This window comes from Pleurodeles waltl, chromosome 4_1 (assembly GCF_031143425.1).
Source record: "Pleurodeles waltl isolate 20211129_DDA chromosome 4_1, aPleWal1.hap1.20221129, whole genome shotgun sequence".
Taxonomy (NCBI): domain Eukaryota; kingdom Metazoa; phylum Chordata; class Amphibia; order Caudata; family Salamandridae; genus Pleurodeles; species Pleurodeles waltl.
The window spans coordinates 352,392,460-352,416,936 of NC_090442.1; the positions used below are offsets into that span (position 1 = coordinate 352,392,460).

Here is a 24,477-nt window from a genome sequence, read left to right on the forward strand (position 1 = left end):
AGGTAATTTTAGACTACATTCTGAGGTTGATATTCTCCATCACAAAGAAATACCACAAATGCATGAATGCTGTAATTTGTTTGATTAGTAATACATAAAGGGTGTCCTTTGGTGTATTGAGGGAATAAAAGCAGGAGTTTCCACCAAAATCTTGATTCCATAAAAGTTGTTATCTTGTACATGTTTCACACACACTTTTGACAGATAATACCTTATGATATTTGTGAGAGGAAAAACAGCATGGATCCAGGTTCACATGTCAGAAGGGGGAAACATGCATTATTATTGTAATATCCACAATTACAATATGTACAAGTCAGCTAGTTAGGTAGTACATTAGCTAATAAAAATCATATGCCATGATTTCATTGTTTACCTGTTATGATAAAGATAAATAGTGGAGCATTTAACAGTACTTACCTTTTGATTGTACAGTATCCATTCATAATCATATTATCTGAACCAGAGAAAAAACACTTTGTTGAGCACTGACAAAACCAACAGAGCTGGCCTTGTATTAGTAAACTACTTTGTAATTGATGGGCAAGCTTTTGTCTGTTTATGTTGTACTGTATGAATGGATGCATCACTGAGTGCAGGGGTCATGTGAATTAGTGCATCTGTATAATTGTTGATGGGTCAATGATGAGAGTCAAGTAACAAAAACTACTGTTATAAAATTGAAGTAGACTCTGTTCTTTCCCTTAATATTACTAGTAAGAACCAATCTTGCATTAGTCCTCTGCACACCATGGGTGCTAGTTGGCTGATTAGCTTACAGGGAGGACATCAGTCATTGTAAACTGTGTCCCAGACATCCAAACATGGTTCCTTGTCACAATACGACTTCAGTTTCAATGGGCACCAAGTCAGTCCTTCATGGACTATACTTCACAAAAGGAAATGAGTTGCAACATTGTCAAAAAACATATGAAATCATAATGGCTGATTTGCCCTTGGTGCGACTAAATAATAAACAACAAGCAATTTATACTCATAGATCTGTTAACAGTGAATGAACTCTAGAACAGTGCATGAACATCAAAGAAACTAGTCGCAGATAGTTGGTGTCTGGTTTTGCAAATGAGAACCTAGTATGAATTGGCTCCTCTATTTCTGACACTACTCTCATAACATGAGGTGTTCCTCAAGGATCCATTGTCCCAATGCCTTTTAACATCTACGTGGAACCTCTCAGAACCATTTTTGAAGGAAAGGTCATCACTATTGATTGATATGATGATGATACAGTGTCATAATCACATAATCAATTCAGGACACTGGAGTCTTAAAATCATATCTAGTCAAATTGCAAATGTGGATGTCTCTTTTTACTGAGACTGAACCCTGAAAAAGAAACTGAGTATTTATTATTAAAAAAATCTAATTGTTCTCAAATTCTAACTTGCACTGACCTCCAGTCTGTTGGATTCCCTCCCCTTCAAAGAGGTAAATCTCTTATGGATCTGACAAAATAATCACGTCTCAATGACTCATGCACACCTCTTCAGCTTCCAGAGTAACACTACACTCTTGCTAACAAAACATTTTTTTCCTCAGCGTCTGGGCTTCAGGCTATAATTACTGGTGATCGTAGGCTCTTGAATTTATCACCAAAACTAAACTTTATTGGAAACTATAAAATCTAAGAATTAGCCACTAAATTCAGTCTTTTGCTCAACTTCGTTGGCTAGAATCAGACAGAACAATTTTTATCAAATCACACCAGTATAAAAGACCTACACTGGATGCTACTGGAAATGACGACTAGATTGAAACACCATCCCAGTTCTTCAAAGCTTTACATGAAAATCAACCACAGCATTTACAGACGTCTTACCCTCTACTGACTTCCAACTGTCAATTCATTTTTCTCTCCTTTCTTATTGCTCCATGAATCTCCAATGAATGTCAATGGCGCTTGCCGTGATGTTCCAAAAAGGACGAGGATGTGGCTTTAGGCCAAAGTTGCCGCCTTTGAAACTGGAAAAGCAGGTTTGAGTCTTGGCATCGTCTCAACATCCTGTGACTCTGGGCAGTTCATTTAATCTTTGTGTGCCTAAAAAATTGAACGTGGCCTGGTGTAATGTAACTGGCGCTGATGTAGAGTGCTCCAATACCTCAGGGTCAAGTATGCACTAAATAAAACTGCAAATAATAAAAAGTAGTTATACTTATCTTTTTTTTCTTAGTATGTAATTTTATTAGTATTTAATTTCACATGTTTTTGTAGCCTGTGAAAATATAAGACTGTATGCACAATTGAAATGCACCAGTATCAGAGGACATGATGCAAGATAATAACATTTTGTATACATTTTAATGACAGCTGTGCACAGGTCATGCCAACACATTGCTCCTTTCAGTATAGCATTGAGACAGTTTGATCATCTACATGGCAGAAATCATCCTGCACTGCCCTAAAGCTCCCCTCATCCTGGAGCATGTGTGTATTGAAGGTTTGCATATATCTGTGTTCCCATTTTTTTCCTTTATTGTGTTATGTTATATGGATTTGTAGAGTGCACTCTCACCCGGAACTGACACTAAAGAGGTGAGCCTAGCCTTCCCTAGGGCGGCCAGGGCTACTCGAAGGGCCAGGTCTTTAGCTTGTTGCAGAACTCAAGAAGAGGAGGGTGTAGAAGAAGACCCAGCCTCTGGATCCATTATGTTTATACGTGGCATGTGTGTGAGTAGGAGTCTAGATGAGCAGAGATGTCTGGAGGGTGTTTGTACAGAGATGCAACTGGTTAGATAGGCAGGGTTGATGTTGTGCAGTGGCATGATAGTATGAGTGAGGAGTTTGAACAGAGCATGTTTGTGTATTCAGGGCGAGTGGAGCTCCATGAGGTGCGAAGTTATGTGGATTCTGCATGGGAGGTTGAGGGTGAGTCTGGATGCCACGTTCCTGATGGTTTGCAGTCTTCTGGTAAGTTGCTTGCTGATTCCTGCATGGAGGGTGTTCCGATAGTCTAGCTCAATGGTAATTAAGGTATATGAGACAATCTTTCTGGTGTTGATCTAGAGCCATTTGAAGACTTTCTTCAGCATCTTGAGGAGGAGAAGCAGGGTGCTGTGATGCCATTGACTTGTGTGGTCATGTCCAGTATGTTGTCAAGAAAGATCCTGTGGTTTCTGGCATGGGTGCTGGGGTTCAGTGTAGGTTCAAGATTGACAGGATACTAGGTAGATTCTCAAAGTGAGGTTTTCTTGCCAAAAATCACTACCTCTGTCTTCTCGATGTTTAGCTTGAGATAGTTGGACTTCATCCTGTTGATGACTTCAGTCATGCAGGCTGTGTACTTGTACCATGTACTGGGAGTCTTGTCTCAGAGGGAGTATAATTTGCATGTCGTTAGTTTCTGAGAAGTTGATGTGAATGCAGATGACCCGAATTAGAGGAATCATGTAAGCTTTGAAGAGAGTGGGCTGAGGGACACGCCTTGTTACACTCCACAGATAAGTTTGTGGGTTTCGGGTGAGTACGGGGCCAGGCTAACATTTTGTTTTTTGACTGTCAAAAAGGAATAGATTCAGTGGACAGCATGTCTTTGGATACTAATATTTCACAAGTATTGGATAAAGAGGTGGGAAACTGTGTCAAATGCTGCAGAGAGGTCCAGGAGGATCAGGGTCACTAGATTTCCTCTTTCAAGAACCATGTGTAAGTCTTCTTTGGTGGAGATTAGCGTTGTTTCTTTGTTGTGGTGATACGTGGCATGTATAGTTTTTTGTTGGTCATTGGTTGCCTACAGGTGCTGAATGCAGGGGTGTTGGCATGTTTGGAATACATCAGGCAGGTATAGTGGTTTATGGTTCTTGTCTTTTGGTGAAAAAGCATTGTTGTGTCAGGGTTATCTTCGGTGTCAGGAGCCTGATCTCTAGGTAGACTAAGACATAGCCTTGCTATGGGCATGCTGCATGTAAAATGTATATGTAACCTGTAGCATAAACACTGCTGCCTAAATCAAGAGCCATAATGAAAACTTTCTCATATTGCAAACAGATACTGGCTTTTCGGGAGTTGGTTTTTATGGAGAGGCAGTTCACCATAACAGCAGCACATCCCTGGTATAGGCACTGCATCAGTGTGCCTAGCAGTTTGGCAGCAAAATACTTGTGAACCCTTACTCTGCTGTGGAATTAAATCAAGGCCTGTCAATGCAGCATAACTCCAAGCATAACAGGTTACCAAAACAGAAGCATTCCACAAGGAAAACACACTTCTTTGTACACACAATGTTCAGTTTAAAAAGTGTGTATGTCATACTTTTCCTGTAATTAGTGTAGCTGTTTAGGACCAGCCTTACACAGAATGTGGCCATTCTTCCACAAGAAAGATCTGAAGAAATCGGGAACAAAAATAGGAATTTTATAAAGCACATTGCCCATCCAACATTAAGCCCTAATTATTTTAGTGGTTTTGACACACTGTATGTGCTGTGGGTCGTAGAAGAGAATTAAACAGTGGTTGTTATAAAGCATGTTATTATGCAGTACTGTTAATGTTTTTTTCGAGTGACATCATCACAGGAAAATGCACCAGATTGGTGGCTTCCTTCATGGATATAGCTTAATCATGCATTATATAAGAGAAATGTTCAGCATGGGATGCTCATATCAATGATGTCATTTTTAAGATAGTTCAGATTCATGGCAAAGCGATTAACAAGTTGCAATATTGCTAATTGAGTGGCATTCATTCTATCTCAGGAGGAATGAAAGTTGAATCTGGAATCAGACCTGTCACTTAGCCACTCGTACACTCCAACCAGGTGTGTTAACCCACTAATCTCAGTTTTGTGACTTGTGCATGAGTGAAGCCGCAAACAAGCATAAGCTGCAGCAGCCTGATGTGCAGACTGTAATCATACCTTTGGTCAGCAATCAGGCAAGAGCACCTTTCTCAATATGTAATTCTAATACCTAATGAGTGTGTTATCCTGCCAAGAAAGAATTGACCAAGACTTGGGAGAAAAGGGCCAACATTTTGAAAAAACTGTATAAAAACTGGTGTAAAATTCTTTGCACTGGATTCTCATCAAACTATTTGTTACTTTGTTTCTCTCAAACCTGCCTTTAAAGTTCTCTGTAGGTAGTCTATAAACATTGTAAAAACCACAAAGTATATTTGTTCTATTAGTATTGGGTTTGCCCAATACAGGGAGTGCAGAATTATTAGGCAAGTTGTATTTTTGAGGATTAATTTTATTATTGAACAACAACCATGTTCTCAATGAACCCAAAAAACTCATAAATATCAAAGCTGAATATTTTTGGAAGTAGTTTTTAGTTTGTTTTTAGTTTTAGCTATGTTAGGGGGATATCTGTGTGTGCAGGTGACTATTACTGTGCATAATTATTAGGCAACTTAACAAAAAACAAATATATACCCATTTCAATTATTTATTATTACAAGTGAAACCAATATAACATCTCAACATTCACAAATATACATTTCTGACATTCAAAAACAAAACAAAAACAAATCAGTGACCAATATAGCCACCTTTCTTTGCAAGGACACTCAAAAGCCTGCCATCCATGGATTCTGTCAGTGTTTTGATCTGTTCACCATCAACATTGCGTGCAGCAGCAACCACAGCCTCCCAGACACTGTTCAGAGAGGTGTACTGTTTTCCCTCCTTGTAAATCTCACATTTGATGATGGACCACAGGTTCTCAATGGGGTTCAGATCAGGTGAACAAGGAGGCCATGTCATTAGATTTCCTTCTTTTATACCCTTTCTTGCCAGCCACGCTGTGGAGTACTTGGACGCGTGTGATGGAGCATTGTCCTGCATGAAAATCATGTTTTTCTTGAAGGATGCAGACTTCTTCCTGTACCACTGCTTGAAGAAGGTGTCTTCCAGGAACTGGCAGTAGGACTGGGAGTTGAGCTTGACTCCATCCTCAACCCGAAAAGGCCCCACAAGCTCATCTTTGATGATACCAGCCCAAACCAGTACTCCACCTCCACCTTGCTGGCGTCTGAGTCGGACTGGAGCTCTCTGCCCTTTACCAATCCAGCCACGGGCCCATCCATCTGGCCCATCAAGACTCACTCTCATTTCATCAGTCCATAAAACCTTAGAAAAATCAGTCTTGAGATATTTATTGGCCCAGTCTTGACGTTTCAGCTTGTGTGTCTTGTTCAGTGGTGGTCGTCTTTCAGCCTTTCTTACCTTGGCCTTGTCTCTGAGTATTGCACACCTTGTGCTTTTGGGCACTCCAGTGATGTTGCAGCTCTGAAATATGGCCAAACTGGTGGCAAGTGGCATCGTGGCAGCTGCACGCTTGACTTTTCTCAGTTCATGGGCAGTTATTTTGCGCCTTGGTTTTTCCACACGCTTCTTGCGACCCTGTTGACTATTTTGAATGAAACGCTTGATTGTTCGATGATCACGCTTCAGAAGCTTTGCAATTTTAAGAGTGCTGCATCCCTCTGCAAGATATCTCTCTATTTTTGACTTTTCTGAGCCTGTCAAGTCCTTCTTTTGACCCATTTTGCCAAAGGAAAGGAAGTTGCCTAATAATTATGCACACCTGATATAGGGTGTTGATGTCATTAGACCACACCCCTTCTCATTACAGAGATGCACATCACCTAATATGCTTAATGGGTAGTAGGCTTACGAGCCTATACAGCTTGGAGTAAGACAACATGCATGAAGAGGATGATGTGGTCAAAATACTCATTTGCCTAATAATTCTGCACTCCCTGTATATTTAAAATACACAGCTTGCAGCTATGTTGTCATATTAGTTCTGAGGATAACCCGCCCCCAAATATTTAAAGTATTTACCCCTCCTCTATTGCTTGGTGTGTTAGCCACCTCTCCCCAAAGTTCAGATCTAGTTGCGCCCCTGTCCTGCAAGGAGACAAAACTACAAGAGTTCCAGTCCCATATATTATAATTTATCCAGTTTCCCATGTTTCTTTCAAGAGCTCAAAGCGACTCCCCAGTGCAGCTGCACCATGGAGGAACCCATAAGACTGATTTGCTGTATTCAACGTTTTTGGCTCTCTGGATTATTAAATACAAAAACTAAAACACAGGAGAAGAGCTGAATAGATTTTCGGATTACAATAGGCGAAATGAACACATTAAAGTCTGTCAACCTTCCTCGTCCACTCCTCTATAAATCTGTACCACTAAGGACCATGCAGCTGACATACTGTAGCACAGGGAGATGCTGTACTGACGCAACATATGAAGCAAATCAGGGTTTGCACAATTTGTCCTGCTTGCACAGTAAGGTACGGAGCAACACCACAGGACTGCTTTTATTAGATGATCCACTCAAGCTTCACATGTTTCCTCTCTCCAATGCTTTTGCGTGCCATCTCCACATGAATGTGTATTGTTCCTCTGTAGTGTGACAAAGGTGATATGGCTGTTGGCAGGATGGGCCATCTCTGACTGGATGGGGGGCAGAGCTGTCACCTATCACACTTTCACATCACTGTCAGTGGCCTATGTTCTGTGGGGTTTGCGCTCAGGGCTCATATCACTTTTTCCCAGTGGCAGCTCATGATCTCCTGCAAACCCTTGTTTCCCTCCCTGAGCTCTTCACCACCTTCAATCTCCTTTACCATTGCTTTCCCTGGTATCAGGCCTATATAAGTATCACACGTTTCCTAATTATTAGCCCCATCCACCTTTACCTCTTGCATGTGACAATTACAGGTGTTTTTCCCCTTGCTTTGGTTATTGACACCAACTAGCGTGACCTACTGACTCTTGGTTCTGGCAGTTGTTTAATTTCCAACCATTTTTTACACCTGCACTTGCAAGGGGTCACATCCATTAGGTTAACACATGTTTTAACACAGGTTTCCGTTGGAGTATTCTAGCTCCTACATGTGAGCCACGTGCCCCTTCTGGAACAGTCTTCCCATCAGGTATATAAACCCATCAAAACCTAGAGTTGGTGCTTGACCTTATTCTAGTCCTGCACAAGCATCTTCCTTGCATTCACCTTCTGAGTCACCCGGAAAGTCCAGTGCTTTAGTATTCTAAGCCTTCCTGTGATCCTGTCTCCACCGTCGTCTCTAGTGCCTTCAGCCTTCTTGCTCGTTGGCTTCCTCTGGATTCCTGTAGAAAAACCTACTTCTAGGATAAGTACTGCTTCCCAGGTAAGTATGCACTAATCTATAGTTCAGTTTTGAGCATTTCTTATATTCGAAATCTTTTGAGTAGATCCAACCTGTTCTTGGAACGTGGACTTAATGTGTGCCGACGATTTGAAAATCCTAGCATTCTAGACACAATATTTTGTGAGCGCTCCAAACTTAATTTGACTCTGATCTAAATACCTTCATGTTTGTGTTTTTGAGAAGATCCTGGTATTCAGAACTCGCAAAGGTTCTGAGCACAATACTGTGGTTTTCAAACTTTTGTATTGAACTTTGGTATATTTGGACCTGCTATGGAGTGCCAGAAAACTCCGGCTTTACCTTCTGAATTTGTATCTGCTCCCAAGCCTAATTTTACAATGGAGCATGTTAGTGTTATTGTGGTTAAGAACCTTCTCCTACTTCAAAGCTAGCACCAGCTATAAATACTGGACTCTAAGGCTCAACTCTTTAATACTCCTCTGCACCTGTGGAAGACTCAGAAGGACTGATGTGCTGCTCTAAAGCATGAAGGACAGCTACTCTAATGTCCTGCTATTCTGATGTCCTGCTGCCTTAGTGAAAAGGACTAGACCTACATCTTAAAACCAGAACCACCAGAATGACACAAAGGGCTATTTGGTGTCCTCCAGATCAGAGCCTCAGTGACAAAAAAGCCTCAAACTGCCTTGAACTCAGCACCTAGATCCAGTCTGCTGTGAGTCTTGCCCCCCCAAATGGTGCCACCTCTAGTACTAGAACCTTGGAAGTGGGCATGTAGGTGCTCTTCCAGCCGAGCTGTGGTCCAAACAGAACTGACTCAGCACAATGCATTGACCCGCAGTTCAGCATCATAACTACCACTGTTTGGTGCATTTCTTACACAGGACATCACAGCTATGTGGAGCCACCACTTCACAATGCCTCCTTGATGCAGGACCTTGCATTGCAACTCTGTAGCTTTCAGGAATTGTTGCTGTACAACGCATCTTTGATGTAAGAACTTGCATCTCAGCCCATCACAACTGCCACTGCGCGATTCTTCTTCCACCTGGGATCTAGCAACACTCCGCAACCTGGATTTAGGGTACAGTGTTCAGTGGTCCTAACTTAGTCTGGCCCATGCTCCATCACTATCGGCCTGAACTTGCAACTTTATTTCAGTCCAGTCCGGCACGACCAAATAACCACAGTTGGCGCTTTGTGCCCCTAATCACTATTTTTACCTGAATCTTTAAAATTACAGATCTACGGTTGTACTAATTGGATTTTTGTCATTTTTATGTCAAATCATTCATTACATTTATTCACTAATTTCTTTTATGTTAAGCCTGACTGCTTTGTGGCAAACCTCTAGAGGGTGAAGCACAGGATAATTTAGTGTTTGCGTATTTTTTACCCTGAAAAGATGTATGGTTGCTGTTTGGGTAGGGTTTCACTCTCCTCAACTAGGGACCCAATTTCCTGCTCATGTTAAATTTATCTTCATTGTTTTAGTAACCATTTATGCTGATAATGATTTTTGATCATGATTGAAATATGTATTAACATTAAAGTTGTATATTTGCCTAGTCATCTACTGCAGTAAAATCTGGATTATTTGTCTGGATTTATTATGTGCTGAATCTTTGATAAAGCCAATTGGCTTGCCTCATATGTTCTTGTGATGACCCTTCACAAAGCCAGTTGACCTGTTTTACTCAACGTGATACCCTCTTATGTCCTCTTATAGTGTGGTGTTTAATTTGGTATAGTTGGGGAATGGGTACTATGATTTTGAGGCACATTATCCTTAGAGGTCAAATGTGACTTCAGAGTGTTACCAAGATATTTTTTCATCTGTCTGATGAATGTATTTGTAAATTAATGCATAGTATTTAGTTGTGTGTGTGAAAATTGTACTTTCCTTTTTCTTTTGAAAAGGCTCTGACTGCACAGTCATTTATTAAGTTTTGTTATTGCTTGGTGGTGAATTGTAATTACTAGCCTACACCACCTATATCCCTGAGTAGGCCTTGGACTACTCTGCTTTGCCGCCTTGAGAGAGTCCAGCGCTACAATAGGGTGCTTGGTTTCCAGTAAGGGAAAAGTGTGGACTTATTACTAGTGCAGGCTGCATATCCTGCACAAATATCCACATTTTCTTCAGTAGCCATGAAAGGTGGTAGCAGGTTATTCACTTCACACTTAGCATCCCAGCAACAAAAACTATGTATTTACGTCATGGCCAGTAGGGCCCAACACAGTGATATTCATTAAACAAACATCTGAATATTAAAATCCTGAAATGATTCAAATATACAGATTTAAATGCAACAGATAGCATGCAGATATTTGCAGCAAAGGCAAAACTGACTGAATTATTTCTCAGAATTGCCACTTGTGACGTACAGGTGACAGAAGATAATCTACTATAATTACATGAATAAACTGAGCTTTTTCCCCAGACTCTAACCTTGTTACCTGTACATTGAAAGATTTGCTGCACAGAAGGCACATTAACATTGCTTCTAAGGAGGGGTGTTACAGGGTGCTAAACAAGACGGCCACCTGAACATTGAGCTCCACAGTCAGAGCTTAACATCCATCATAATCACCTATGCACTACACAGTGCAGCTAATCACACCTAAATATGGTCCTGCAGATCCAGGTGCACACAGTGACCTGCATGTCGCTGGGAAGATGCAGCCGAAGGTCAAACACAGAATCGGAGGAAGATTGCTGCAAGTGAGCCCAGGCCCTGGAAGCAGCAGAGTTCCTATACTGCATCAATCAGACTGATGTGAGGTGTAAGGAAGCTGGTCTATTATGGATACTCCACTTTGTCTGCTAATCCAGGGTGAACTGCATGACTGCTGGTAAGAAAGTGCTGAGATCACTAGCCCTGCATAACTGATGGAGATACCCTTATCTGTGGTGCAGCTGTGGCCAACTCCTGCTGGGTATGACAAATCGCCACCGTCGGGCATAGAACATACCACACAGCAGATCCACCGGCCAGCGGTTTGATGAGTGTTTGGCCCCCAGAACGCTGTTCCTTAGGCCTTGGACTGTGCTTGCTAGTTAATGGCAGTGCACCATGGCTCCATTTTGGGGCCTCGAAACAGGAGAGGACAAAGAGACCACTACCTGAAATGGTGTAGGCTAGTGTTTGAAAGGAATGCACCTACCACTAGATTTCCCCTTTCTGGCTATGCACAGTATGAGCCTGGGGGGGGGGGGGGTGATAATCAGACAAATAAGCCTTGGGGGGAAGGAATTGTTTGATTCTGGTCTCTGGAACATGGAGATAGTCCTGCTCGGTACACAGACTGAGATAAATAATGGACCTCGTAGCCATACCATTGCAGCCCTAATGATTGGGGCACAGTAGCGTACAAGGAAGGGCGTGGTCACAGCAGCTGATAGCTGATTTGGCTGGCAGAGTTGTGTGAGTCAGTGCTGATTGTGAGTATTTTTTATTAATATTCATACTCTCGTAGCTTAGGTGAGGTGGTCTCTTTGGTACCCCCCTGATGTTTCTTGGCAGTATTCTCAGCCCAATGCAGCTGCAATTGAGTGAAAATGATTGACAAGCTGCAAGGAGATACTATATTGGCCTGAAACAGCAAAATCATACCACCTCTTTTATGCAGAAATGTAAGGCTGGTTGGGCCTGATGCATGGCTGGCAGTCACTGGCTGGGGGCGACACACTGACACATGGCCACACCTATCCATACTGCCCATTGTCTGCCATCAACTTGAAAATGGGACTGGCAGTTGGGAAACAATCCAAGTTACAGAGATAATAAAAAGAGTGCCAAATCCCTGGAAAAAGAGCATGATCTTGGCCTACCGAATGTGATGTGCATTGACCTGCAGACAGCAACATAACACCCTCTGTTCAGAGTAAGTGGATCTGCAGGCACTACTATTGGAAATGAGAAGCAGCCTAGTCACGATAGATGCTAACAACGATACACTCACCAGTTGTCTAAATGACATGAAAAAGTTACTGGAAAGACAACATGTCCAAATAGATGGGGCAGAATAGCACATCTTGGACATTTAGGATGATGCCAGTCAACAGTCCAAGCGTCTAAAAGACATGAACTCTGAGTTGGCAACAATAGTGGCCTAGAGGTTCGCTCCTCAAGGAGTAGTATAAGAATTCCCAAGTTAGTGAACATGGGGTGTGTTGAGGACTATGTTGAGTCAATGTTGTCGGACTTTTTTTGCTGGGAAAGTCTATCTGCTGTATTCAAAGTTCAGCGTATGCATTGATCACTGACACCAATACCATTCCTGGGGTCACCACTGTGCTCAATATTCACCAAACTTCTCAACTACAGAGACACTGTGCTAGTGGGCTTTATACAAATCACAGATACAGTCCGGTGGAGCCACAGTTTGCTTCTTTTCAGATTTTACACTGGCCGTTCAGTAGACAAACAGAAAATGCCATCACTCAAAAATAGTCTGAAACACCATGCTTTACCCTACACAGCCTATGTTTGTATTCAGTGGCAAAGCACAAGTCTTCCCACAACTGGAGGATGCCACCACCTACATCAATTAAGCTATGAAGCAAACATCACTGGAATATGAACCATCTGCCTCCAGTGTGAGCCAATGGAATGAAGTGTAATAGCACAATAACAATACATCTCTCACTTATTAGTAGGAGACTGGGCCTTCGTCATGTAGGGTCTGACAACCCCAATATATACAAACCATGGGTTCATTGATATGCTCTATTCGACCATCTTACACAACCAAATGTTAACTGGACCTAGTGAACATTGGCACTTATTCAGATAACTATTTGACAGGTGCCCTGAAGTAGCAGAACTAGAAAGTTTTGTCAGGCCTACGCTATATACGAATTGGGTCAGAGTATACCCTCTCTGACTGAATGGATGAGCCTCCACAAATTATAGGTAATATTGGTCCCCTAGTTAGAACTGTTAGCTAGTGAGTTCCTTTGCATTTGTTCACTGAGAAGATGTGCTAGTAAGTTCCTTTGCGTACGTTCGCTGAGAAGTTGGGGCTTGATGTGGGTGGGTGAAGGGGGAAGTGACTGTTAGTGTGGCTAAATATGAATGTATACCTATCACACAAATGTACTATATCACATCTGTTACGCCAGAGACATGCTGCGATGTTGAAGATGCACTTTCGTCAATCACAGGCGCCAACACACTTCCACAATATAAACATGGTGGGAGGAGCAAATGATCACAGCAAATCCTGGCGCATATTGACCTCACATGCTATAGATATTGCTTGATTGAAGAAACCCACCTCTGGCCCATTAGACCCAACAGCTTTGCTGGCTAGTGGACTTACCACTGCTGCTCCTCCTTCTCAGCCTATTCCAGGGGGTTTGCCATATGGATCAGAAAAGATGTACAATTTAGACAAATTCATTCTGAGACAGACATGCAGGGTCGGAGCGCATTGGTGCTACTGTGTGGGCGGCACACAAATTACATTGCTGAACGTATATGGCCCTAACTTTAATGATTGCTCCTTCTATTCAGAAATCAATTCCAAATTATTATGAACTAATCCATACTCCATAGTGTGGCCAAGTGATTTTACCATATTTCGAGAAATGGATAGCAAACACGTTGACCCCCAATGACACAAACCAAGCAGGCTGCATCTAACGACAACCTTACAAAAGCTTCATCTAGTAGCTATGTTTCACACCGCTATCCTACCACCCAGCTATATTTGTGCCAGTCTTAAGCACACACCTCTTCATATAGGCTGTTAGGCCTGCCGTCCATGGCATGGTTTTCCCCCTAACATTTTGACTTCAAACTTCCTGTTTCTGACTTCGCTCTGCTGGCTTTAGGAATCTGCACACTTTACCACTGCTTAGTAGTGCTAATGTGCTTGTGCTCTATTCTTAAAACATGGTGAAACTGTCTTATGTCTACTTGGCATATTTAATTTACTTGTAAGTTCCTAGTGAGGTGGCATTGCGTGTGCCCAGGGCCTGAAATGAATTAACTTTAAACATGTCTCAGATCTACCATTGCAAACTGTGTGTGTGTGTGCAGTTTTAATCTGCCATTTAACCTGCCATTTTGTCTTTTGCCAGCCCAAACCTTATTTTTTTAATACATATGTCACCCCTCGAATAGGCTCTGGACAGGTCATAGTGCAATTCATTTAATAAGTAGGACATGTCCTTGTAAGTCTCACATGTCTTGGTAGTGAAAAACTCTTAAAGTTGTTTTTCACTGCTGCAAGGCCCACCTCTCCCATAGAATAACAAACGCAATGCGTTCTCAGCACAGGCCCTTGCATCCCTCATAGACACCAGCCTCAGCGATGACACCGGACTCTGCATTGCAGCCTCTCAGCTCCTTGTAACTGATGCATCGTCTCGCATGCACACCCCATCCTCAAAGCCAGACTTTGCAACGCAGACCCTGGCGATGGTATCCTCAGTGACACTGCAGATCCTCGTCTCACTACCTTGCCACATCTCAGAACTGATACATCACTTCAGCTTCTTGGTGTATCTCTGACATGAATCCTGATGCTACTATTAGAATCACCAAGGCTCTGACTGTACAGCATCTTTGAAGTGGTAGATAGACCTGGTGTGCTACTTAGTCATTCAGCACCACTGGGATATTTACATACTCATGAGGGAAAATTACAGAAAAACTGTGTCAAACATAGCTGGGATGGTGGAGAGGTGGAATAAACTATCCAATAGCATAGTAAGTGGTGCTAATGAGAATGGTCATCCTTTACAAGTTGCTCTACCATTTACAGAATATCCACCTCAAAAAATCATTTTTGGGGCATTTAGGTTCCCTGATGGGTAGGGTTCATTTTGACTGCCAGACAGGCTAGAATTTAATGATAAATTTGGATTATGAATTACGATTTTGCAAATGCCACTTTTAGAAAGTTGGGATTTCCTTACCCAAACGTCTCCAACGCTTTCTAGCAGTTTACAACTTCCTCGACCTGTTAAATTAAGAATGTGAACACTAGGAGCTGGGTGAGGGCCATCCTGCCTGGATTGCTGGGGGTGGAGCTGTTCCCTGCCTCTCTTACATTTCAAAGTGTTGCCTTCAGCACACACACAATGGAACCTGACACTAGCCTAGGGCCACACTGGACTTCCTGGATCCTTGCAGGTGTGCAGTATATAGGGAATAGTGTGCAGAAGACATTGTGATGAGAAAGGGTTAATCAGCTTCGGCAGTATTGATGAGAAATACCCATGCACCATTCTGAGATAGCAGATGATCTTGTGATGCTTGTTTTTGCCACTCCTAATAGACTTAACTAGATGCATTGCCACATGCCCCAGGCTGAGGCATGTGGATTAGAGGAGAAATACAGGTGAAGTTGTACTGACCCCAAATGATCTGAAAGGATGATTGATTGGTATCAGTGTGAGCAAGAGGCGAGTAAGAGTCAGGAGGATCACGGGATAGTGACAACACTGACAACATCACAAGAACCACTTGTGTGAGTAAAGAACATGATGATGTGCATGGCAGCTGTTCGTATATAAAAAGAAGGGGTGCAGATGCCTCGGGAGCTCACAGATGGTCTTATGCAGTTTTGCCTTTGTGCCCACAGCCACTGCCCCTCTTGCATCATTACAGGAGCAAATGAGGGCCAGAAGTCAGAGCGAGTTCCCGGTGCTAGCTGCTAAAGTTAAGTTATCCAGAGGTGAAGTGTCAGATTCTCCTGCGCTATCTTGATTTACAGAATTATTATTGTGCTTTTGATTTACTGCATTGCAGGTGATTCAAGTTTGTTCCTTTCTTATGCTATTGTAGTTCTAGCATTGCACTATACATATATATGTAACAGTTCTGCTACTGTTTAGCTTTCATTGCCAATTTATGTGTTTGTGGCCTTGTGCTAGTGTTTTATTAAAGTCATATTGTATAAGCTAGATGCGCTAGATGGGTGTTGCTCCTTATTGAGTGTCCTTATTGACTTATACCTGATTGATATTGCTTGGGTTGGTTTCCAGCAACCAGTCCAACACACAGGATAGGGAAGAACTTTCCATAATCAGCCTAGAAGATTCCTCCACTTCAAACACAGCACCATAAATAAATATTGGACCTCCTGAGCCACTCTTCAGTAACCACTTAGACCTGTGGATATTACAGAAAGAAGAAATGCCCTGTTCTACAGAGGACTGCCTTGCTACTTAAGGCTTGCCTTGTTTTCCAGAGGACGTCCCTGTGACTAGAGGCCTGCCTTGTTTTTCAGCGGATTGTTCTGCTGATTGAGGCCAGATGAAATTCAATATAACCAGTTCTACTGATTGGATTTTTGTCATTTTGTTCTCATTTTATATATTACATTTTCTCTATTTTTGTAAATTGGTTTGGCAATTTTCTTGTGTTGTGTTTTCACTTGAATACCATTAAATACTTTACGCATTGCTTCTAAGTTAAACCTGACTGTTCACTGCCAAGCTACCAGAGGACTAACCGCAGGTTAATTTGATGATTTTTGTGGTTCATCCTGAGAAGGATTGTGCTCCCTCTTTCCCCCCAAACAATAACCTGATTTTGTACAATAGCAAACTCACACCATGACCCTCACATCTATGAGACACATGGTCACCTTTGCGGGATTACCTCATAGGCCACACACCATAAGCCAATTTTACCATTATACAATTGCTGCATGTTGTTTTGTACCAGGATCAATGATGGATAGGATGTATTATGAGAGATCTGGGGGATGTGCTGGTTATGAATTGTCTCCAGATTGATGCCCCTGACAGGTTCTTTGTAAAATTATTTTAAGATTCTGTAATTACTCTCATGATCTTCTGATATATCCCTTTGTTAAAGATGAAAATTGCAAAATAAAGTATTAAAAACATTTCTACCAGAGGTCGGCTGGTGAAATTCAAAATTGGTGGTGCATAATCTTATTGTGTCAAAGTACACAGAGCAAGTAGGGCATGGAGCTGCCTGCCAGAGGAGAGTCCTCGGGCTTGAGCAGGAGCTAGCATCTATCTGGAATTAAAAACAAATGTCTGCCTTCTTAGTTCGAGCTGTTTTGAGAGCTCCCATTTATCTCTGAAAAACAGTGCACAACTATGCTTTCTGCTATACACACTTCCATAACCACATTATGTGGATTATTAGGAAAACAGTGGCACGCTGTTTTTCAGTCATTAAAATCACACTTCAGCCTGCAGCACATCCCAATCTAATAAAAAGAAAATAAGGGAGACTTGCACTTGTCCCTTAACTTGTAGCTGTGATTGCAACATTTAAACAGCAATTAACATGCTGAGTTAGCTGCTAGATTACTTAGTTTGAAACGGTAAATCCGTTTACAAGAGCACTTACTGGTCAATCGGGCCAGCCAACGGGCGACGAGGAGCAGCTCTGCCACATGACACGTGCACTGCGGTACTCCTTGTCCTTGGGATCATGAAAGTCAAAAGTGGAAGCTGCTGGACTCCGCCCACAGGTCTCATCAGTCAATGAAAGCCACACAAGCAGTGGAGGAGACAGAGCCTGTGTTTCCAGGGTAGGAACCCACTTTTACAGTGTCCCCCTGGGTGTGCCCCGTCCTTCTCCACTAGGTGAATGGAGCTCTGCTGACCTGTGACAGCTGTAAAGGTCCTAAATCAAGAATATGACTCGCTGATAAAACCGGTCACTCCTACCTCAGTGATGTCACTACCTCGGTGTATGCCTTCAGGGCGAGAATCACTCTCACTCGGCACATCGGCAGCAAGAGGCTCATTCTTCAACTCACAAAAATAAAAAAATGAAAAAGCCCTGCATCCCAGCGCACCTATTAGCTTTTAAGTAGAGCTGCTCTTTGGTTCATTTTCCCCTCCTCCTTGATATCAGGCGACACCCCTCATGCCCTTTAACACCAGCCGCCTGTGAATTTGCTTCTAAACTACAAGAGAGTGGAAAAGAATTGTATGAAAAATATATGTGCACCTGCTTTCACTTGAAAGTGAAAGCAGGTGCTTGCTGGCTCAGTGCGCTGGGTAATGCATGCGCATTCCTGAGAAGTCATAAAGCATCTTCAGAAATGCATCTAAATACAACCTACGACCGGTTGCACATTTGCTGACACATAGGGCTGGAAACAAAAACTTCAATTGGGCCCCATTATTTAAATGTTTTTTTCAGGGGAGAATTACTAAACTTTCCTGGGGGTATGGAGGACTTGCCGGCTTGACTCACTTGTGTGCCCCACTTGTAACAAAAATATTGTAACCTGGCGCCCAATAAAAAAAAAAATAGCCACTGGAGGCACCGGCTCTATACTGTAACTGGACACGGAAAAGCTGCCAGAGCTGAAAACAGTGCACAACTGTGCTTTCCGTTATACACGCTGTCATAGCCACAGAATGTGATTAGAAAATCAGTGTGCATGCATATCAATCTAGGTTTAATTTGATGTACGCAGAGGAGGAATGTATGTTTGGTGATGTTAGTTTACCCTGAAAAATGAAATAATGCTGGGACATGCATTAGAACAATATATCCTTTTTTTCCCCAGGCTGCTAACGGATGCGCTAAATGAAGTCCATTACAGAAGCTGGTACCAACAGCTATTGGTGGCTCTACAGTTCTGTGTTGGAAAAGCACTAAATGACGAGTTTTCTAAAGAGAAAAAAATTCTCAAAATTCTGGAAGACACTGCTGAAAAAGTCAAGGCTGCCCATGATTCAAAGAGACAGGTCTGTTCATTTTCAGTTTGTTATGCCAGCGTAATTTTATTGCCATTGATTATTAAGGATTGTATGTGCAGTCAAACTGACTTTAGTCACATAGCAGAAAAATGCGGTATTCCGATTAATGGGAACTTAAATTCGCCTATAAACTTAATGACTAAACTGCAGTATTAATCACCAAGATGAGGAAGAAACTGTCAGCAACACTCACTTTTTTTCATCAGCAGCAATCACTTTTATCATTATACAGGATTTCATTTGAGAACATTAAGTCCTGGTTTGCTGAGACCAGTTTGTTTCAGCGTTGTTCTGCTTTCGACTATCGTGGTGTCTGCTTCCGTAAATACATATCGACAAAACACAGATCCGTCTCCGGATTAAAGTAGACATGGGAAACATTATCAAGTCACTGCTTGCCTGAAGTCCGTCCAGAGCTGGATGCCTCAGACAGGCGGTGCTTTTGTGCATCCAAAACTGACAGTGTGGCGTCAGGTCAGGAGGCTCGAGGCATCCTTCCTTTCGCACCAGCCTGCCTTCATGTGCCTCACCTGCTGCGTAAGCGTGTTGGTATTTATTCTTTGAATTTGCCTTTTCCTTTCAAGATTTTGACATCAAAGATGTCTTCTACTGCCTCAGACGTCTGCAGGGCATCTTCACCTGTCGAGAAAACCAACCAACATTTCTTTGATCCAATCAGCAGCAGTAATGTCCACTGTGCTTCCATCGTAATGGACCTACTAGCCGATTACACACGAAAAAGCTCCCAATCTTCCCTTTTCACGCATCCTTTTAGATTATCGAATTGTATCATGGCTGCCATTTTCTGTACCAGTATTGTGTGCAGGAACAGATGAAGCTTAATACCCTGTATATTGTACACAAACCTCTTCATTACCAGAGTCCTGCGTTCATTGCATACATTTTCTTACATCACTCCCAGCCAGAGGCATAAAGTAGACTCCCAAAATCTGCTATACCACAAGCTCAATGTCTCTTACTTTAGTCAAATCTAATATTTATCAGCACACCTTTATTGTCTAGTACCACTAACTGGGCTTCTGTCTAATGAATGACCTGCAATGTTGCATTGACAACAGGTGAGCCTTAGGTAGATGTTTAAATATGCAGTCAGCGAGGTATCTAAGGTTTTTAACACGAAGCAGCATCAACTTAAATTGCACTAAAATGTAAATTTAAATTGGAGGGTCTTCAACAGAAATGTTACTACACTTTAAAGTGACGCAGATCTTTATATTAACTGGATTATTTGTAGAGTGGATATGCAACACTGTGCTTTCAGGATTTAGTATCACATAAGAGAAAAAGAACAAACAGCAGGGGTGAGTGAAGGCACCATAAAAGGTGGTGTCAAACACTTTCAAAACACTTTCAAAACTTTCCTAGAACCAAACTAGGCAGAGCATACTTGTGTTCCATTATGAAAAAAATGTTCTGCAGAAAAGAGAAGACGTAATAAGCTCTCTGAACCGGGGGGTCTGGCTAGCCACCCTGCTTGGTAGATGGAACTTAGCTGAGCTCTGGCGTAAATCTTGGCAGGATGCTACAGATCCCACAGGGGCACCAAGACGAGCCATAGAACAGTCGAGGTGCAGCCTGTCCTGCCAAGGGAGTTGACTCCTGTATGCCTGGTCATTGTCCTGATCCATGGGCTAGGATGCGGGCTCTGCAGGGCTGAAAGGAGGCAAACAAATCTTGGATCTTGACCCAGGCCGGCTGTGAGGTGTCTGTCCCCGAGTCGTGGGGGAAAAAGGGGCTGAACCATGTAAGCCATTGGGAGTATAGGAGGCCCATGTCCCGGATGTTGGTGATGGCTGCTCGAGCCACACCCAAAAACGTAGGCCAACAGGGTCTGGGCATCTGGCGGGCCTCTGTCGGGCCCAGTGGACTTGTGTGTGGTGCAGCAGTCTGAACTGTGTACTGGACAAGACATGGGGGGACGCTGGAAGCCCCAGCTTTGGGAAGGACTTTACCCCATAAGGTGACTCCTGGACCTGTATGTCCGTGGCGAATCCGTGGTCCTTCGGGACTCAACTTGACTGGAACAGGTGGAGGAGCTACTCTACCTCCCCCAGAACACACCCTTGAGAGGGCCTGTGGACCAAGCGCAGGTAGTGGCTGCTCATGCCACTCTGGGGACTATTGGATCCCATGCCTTGGAGGCCTGGCAGGCTGACAGGACGCTGTTGGAGAGGTGCATCAACCCTCCATAGACTGTATGGTTAAAACTCCATATTGTGGCTGCAGGGGGGTCACCCCAGGGGGGGGCTGCATTGCCCCTTTTCTGAGGGACGGGCGGGCAGGCACGAGTGTAGTTTGTGCTTGTTGTTTCTGGTGCAGAGCACCGGCACTTATTTTTGAGGACGGGTGCTTATTTTTCTGCATCAAGCATTTACTGCGAGAAAAAGACACACATGGGAAAGACGGAGGAAGAGAAAAACAAAAAAGCGTCACAATGGGAAAAAGCTGAAATCTGCAAGAGTGAGCTGAAGGGTCAGAGAGTACCTGTAAATGGATTGATGAGGCCCGAAATGACTTCAGGATTACACTGCCTCTGTATTCTGTGTTGACACATTTAATTGCAGCACCCACGTGTTTAAGAGTAGCGTTTGGGCACAATACCTTTTTATTGAGAAATTAAGCACTGGCCGGCACGATGATTGAACAGTAACCAGGGTGGAGATCCCTACATACGCCAGGATGGGGAAGAATAAAGGAGTCAAACCCTCTACTGGTCTTGGGAAGAAATTAACCAATAGAGTTGGAAACAACACTCCAGGAAATAAACCCTCAGATGAAAAAAGACCTCAGCAACAACTTGTACAGCCTCACCGACAGCATTAAGATTCTTGAGGACCTTGTGCAGGATGCTAAGGGGAGGTCGAGATAAAACAGTCTCTGAATTGTTGGCCTACCAGAGACAGCCGAAGGCCCCAATGTCAAATAATCTATTGAAATATGGGCTTGTTCCAGGGTGGACGCTCAAGATCTGTCTCAGACAATCACAATGGAGCAAGCATACAGGGTTCCCGCTAGGGCCCCCTACCTGTGGCCCTGCCTAGACCAATCATCGCAAGAATACTGAATTATCAGGACTGAGCTTGTATGGTCTGCCATGCATGTACCGGGTGCCCTATTAAGGTGAACAATACCAGGGTAATGATTTCATGTTGGCAGCCCAGTGTCAAGAGTCTCATTTCTCTCTGTCAAGGGGCATCTGAATGGAGCTGGAGGTCACATATGCACTTCTCTTCTCAGTGAAGCTAAAGATTATGGTGGATCAGAAGACTCACTTCTTTACCTCCCCAGATGAAACCTGGTCTTGCCTAGATCACGGACCTAGAAACGCATCCCATGGTTGTCTCCATGACCAGCGTGACCCGGGCCCCGCTCTTTGCTCTCATAGGTTGAATGGGAGAGAGCATATCCCTAGGGGGGCACCTTTACAGCCTATGAATGAAATTCAAAATTTGGTGATCGCAGCACCGGCAACACTTCGTAACAGAATGACATTTCCAGATTCAGAGAGCTTGAGTGCCCGCCTATTGCCTTGGAGTGCAGCAATGCTACTGCAGCCCTCTTGGTGGTGACCTCAATGACAGCAGGTGAACTGGTATAAGTAACAGACCGAGTATTCCATGGTTGGCTTGGGATGGTGGTGGGGAACGCTCCCCCCTCCCTCGCTGCATCTTCAAAACTCCTGGTCGGCGTAAGCCTCATTCTGGGAATGCTCAGGTGACAAACCCCCCTTCACTGAAACAAGCTCTTGATAGATCCATTGACATTCTTTTCCACACCAAATACTTCATCTGATCTGTTCAGAGCTGAAGGACAGTCCTACCTCTTCTTACCGCAAGAACCCAAACCCCCATAGCTAGCAAATGCCTCACATTATGAACTTGTGACATTGCACCTCACTGCTTGAATAGTTGTTCTCAGTTTTAGTCAGGCACTGTTCCGTAGTCTGTCCAGCATTGTATGAGGGGAGCTACCACCAACCAGGAAGTCCATTCATATACGGGCATGTTTAGTCCCTGGTTCCAATGTTGCTTACTATGAATATAAACTATAGCCCATGCAAGTAACTATATTTGATTAACTACATGGAACGTTAGAGGGATGGGGGAACTGAGGAAAAGCTACAGAATCTTTGCCTAGCTGAGACGGAGGTGGTCCACAAAGTATTCTTACAGTCAACACACCTGACTGAGAAGGTGGGCCACACTTTGCACCATTGCTGGAAGGGCAAATCTATTATACAACTTAGTCAGCATTTGTTCTAGGTGCTGCCAGCTGACTATAACAGACTGTCCCCTATTTGGTGGAGGATGCCCGCATTGAGTTGCAAGGTCAATCAATCATGGTCTTGTATAGCTTACTACTCACCTATTTGGTTTCAAGGCGCTGAAGGTTGACCTCCCAGATCAGTCAAAGAGCCATGCCTTGAGGTCCTTCCTGAATGGAGGCAGCGATGGCGACTGTCTGAGTTGCATTGGTAAGGTGTTCTATTTTTTTGCTGCCAGGTATGAAAACGATCTTTCTCCGGCTGAGGACTTCTTTATTCGGCGTACATTGGTGAGTGACTGTTGGGATGAGCGGAGGAGTCTGGGAGGGGAGTACCAGTTGATGCGGTTGTTGAGGTAGTTGGGTCAGTCATCGTGGAGGGCTCTTTAGGTGTGCATGAGGAGTTTGAAGTTGATCCTCTTCTGGACAGTGAGCAGGTGGAGGTACTTCAGGTGTTCTGTGATGTGTTCTCAGTGGGGAAGGTCTAGGACGAGTCTGACATTGGCGTTCTGGAACTGATGTAGCTTGTTCAGGTTTTTCTTTGAGGTTCCAGGATAGAGGACATTGCCGTAGTCGAGTCTGCTTGTGATAAGCAGATTTCTAACACATCATATGGTGCTGTCTGGTTATTGGAGTATACTGGAACACTGTACAGACTGTGATAGCAGTGGTCACAGTCAGGTTCCGTTGACCAACATAGAGGACTGCCACTTGGGCACTTACCCCAGACCGACCAAGGCCAAAGTGACAATGAGATCCACAGATCGCCTGCTACCTCTTGGCAAATGAAGTATAGCAATGTGTTGAAAGTAGGTGGGCCCTCTGAAAGAGGCCTGAAGAGCAGCTGTGCTCCACTGGTCCAAAGCAGACAGAAAAGCCCTGCATGAAAAGGAGAGATGGGAAATGAGGAAGCAGTCTATTGCACAAAGTTTGGACATTCTAGCAATACAGAGAGGACAATGACAGGCCTCCCTAGATACGGAGCCACTCTGCGTACCCCCACCTCCTTCATCTGGCGATGTTTGGATGGCCATTATGTCAACACATGGTTCTTCTGCACACACTCTTCCAATGGGGCACCCCAAGTTTCTATGCTGTGGTATATACTGGCAGCCAACAAGGTGACGAGCCACAGTACCACAGTGAGACTAGTTTGGTAATAGAATCTCTGGGTGGAAGGGAAGGGTGGGTTAAGGGGGCTAAATGTTAAGATTAGGAATGTTTTAGCATGCTTGCCATGGTGACATTTGGAAACAAGTACACATCACTGTCGCTCTAGTAATATTGTAGCAATATCTGTACGTTTATCTGTAGGTATGCTGGGAGAAGCCCAGGACTAGTCTGGCTGCAGTGT

The 24,477-nt window shown here is 43.4% G+C and overlaps 1 protein-coding gene across 2 annotated transcripts in view; it reads left to right on the forward strand.

The window, feature by feature from the left end:
• Nucleotides 1–24,477, forward strand: part of PIK3C2G (phosphatidylinositol-4-phosphate 3-kinase catalytic subunit type 2 gamma) — a 2,001,768-nt gene that overhangs the window by 1,281,918 nt on the left and 695,373 nt on the right. For both annotated transcript variants that reach the window (XM_069228485.1, XM_069228486.1), the window contains exon 19: nucleotides 18,647–18,827. In XM_069228485.1, coding sequence (XP_069084586.1) covers nucleotides 18,647–18,827 — 181 coding nt within the window. The remainder of the gene's footprint in view (nucleotides 1–18,646; nucleotides 18,828–24,477) is intronic.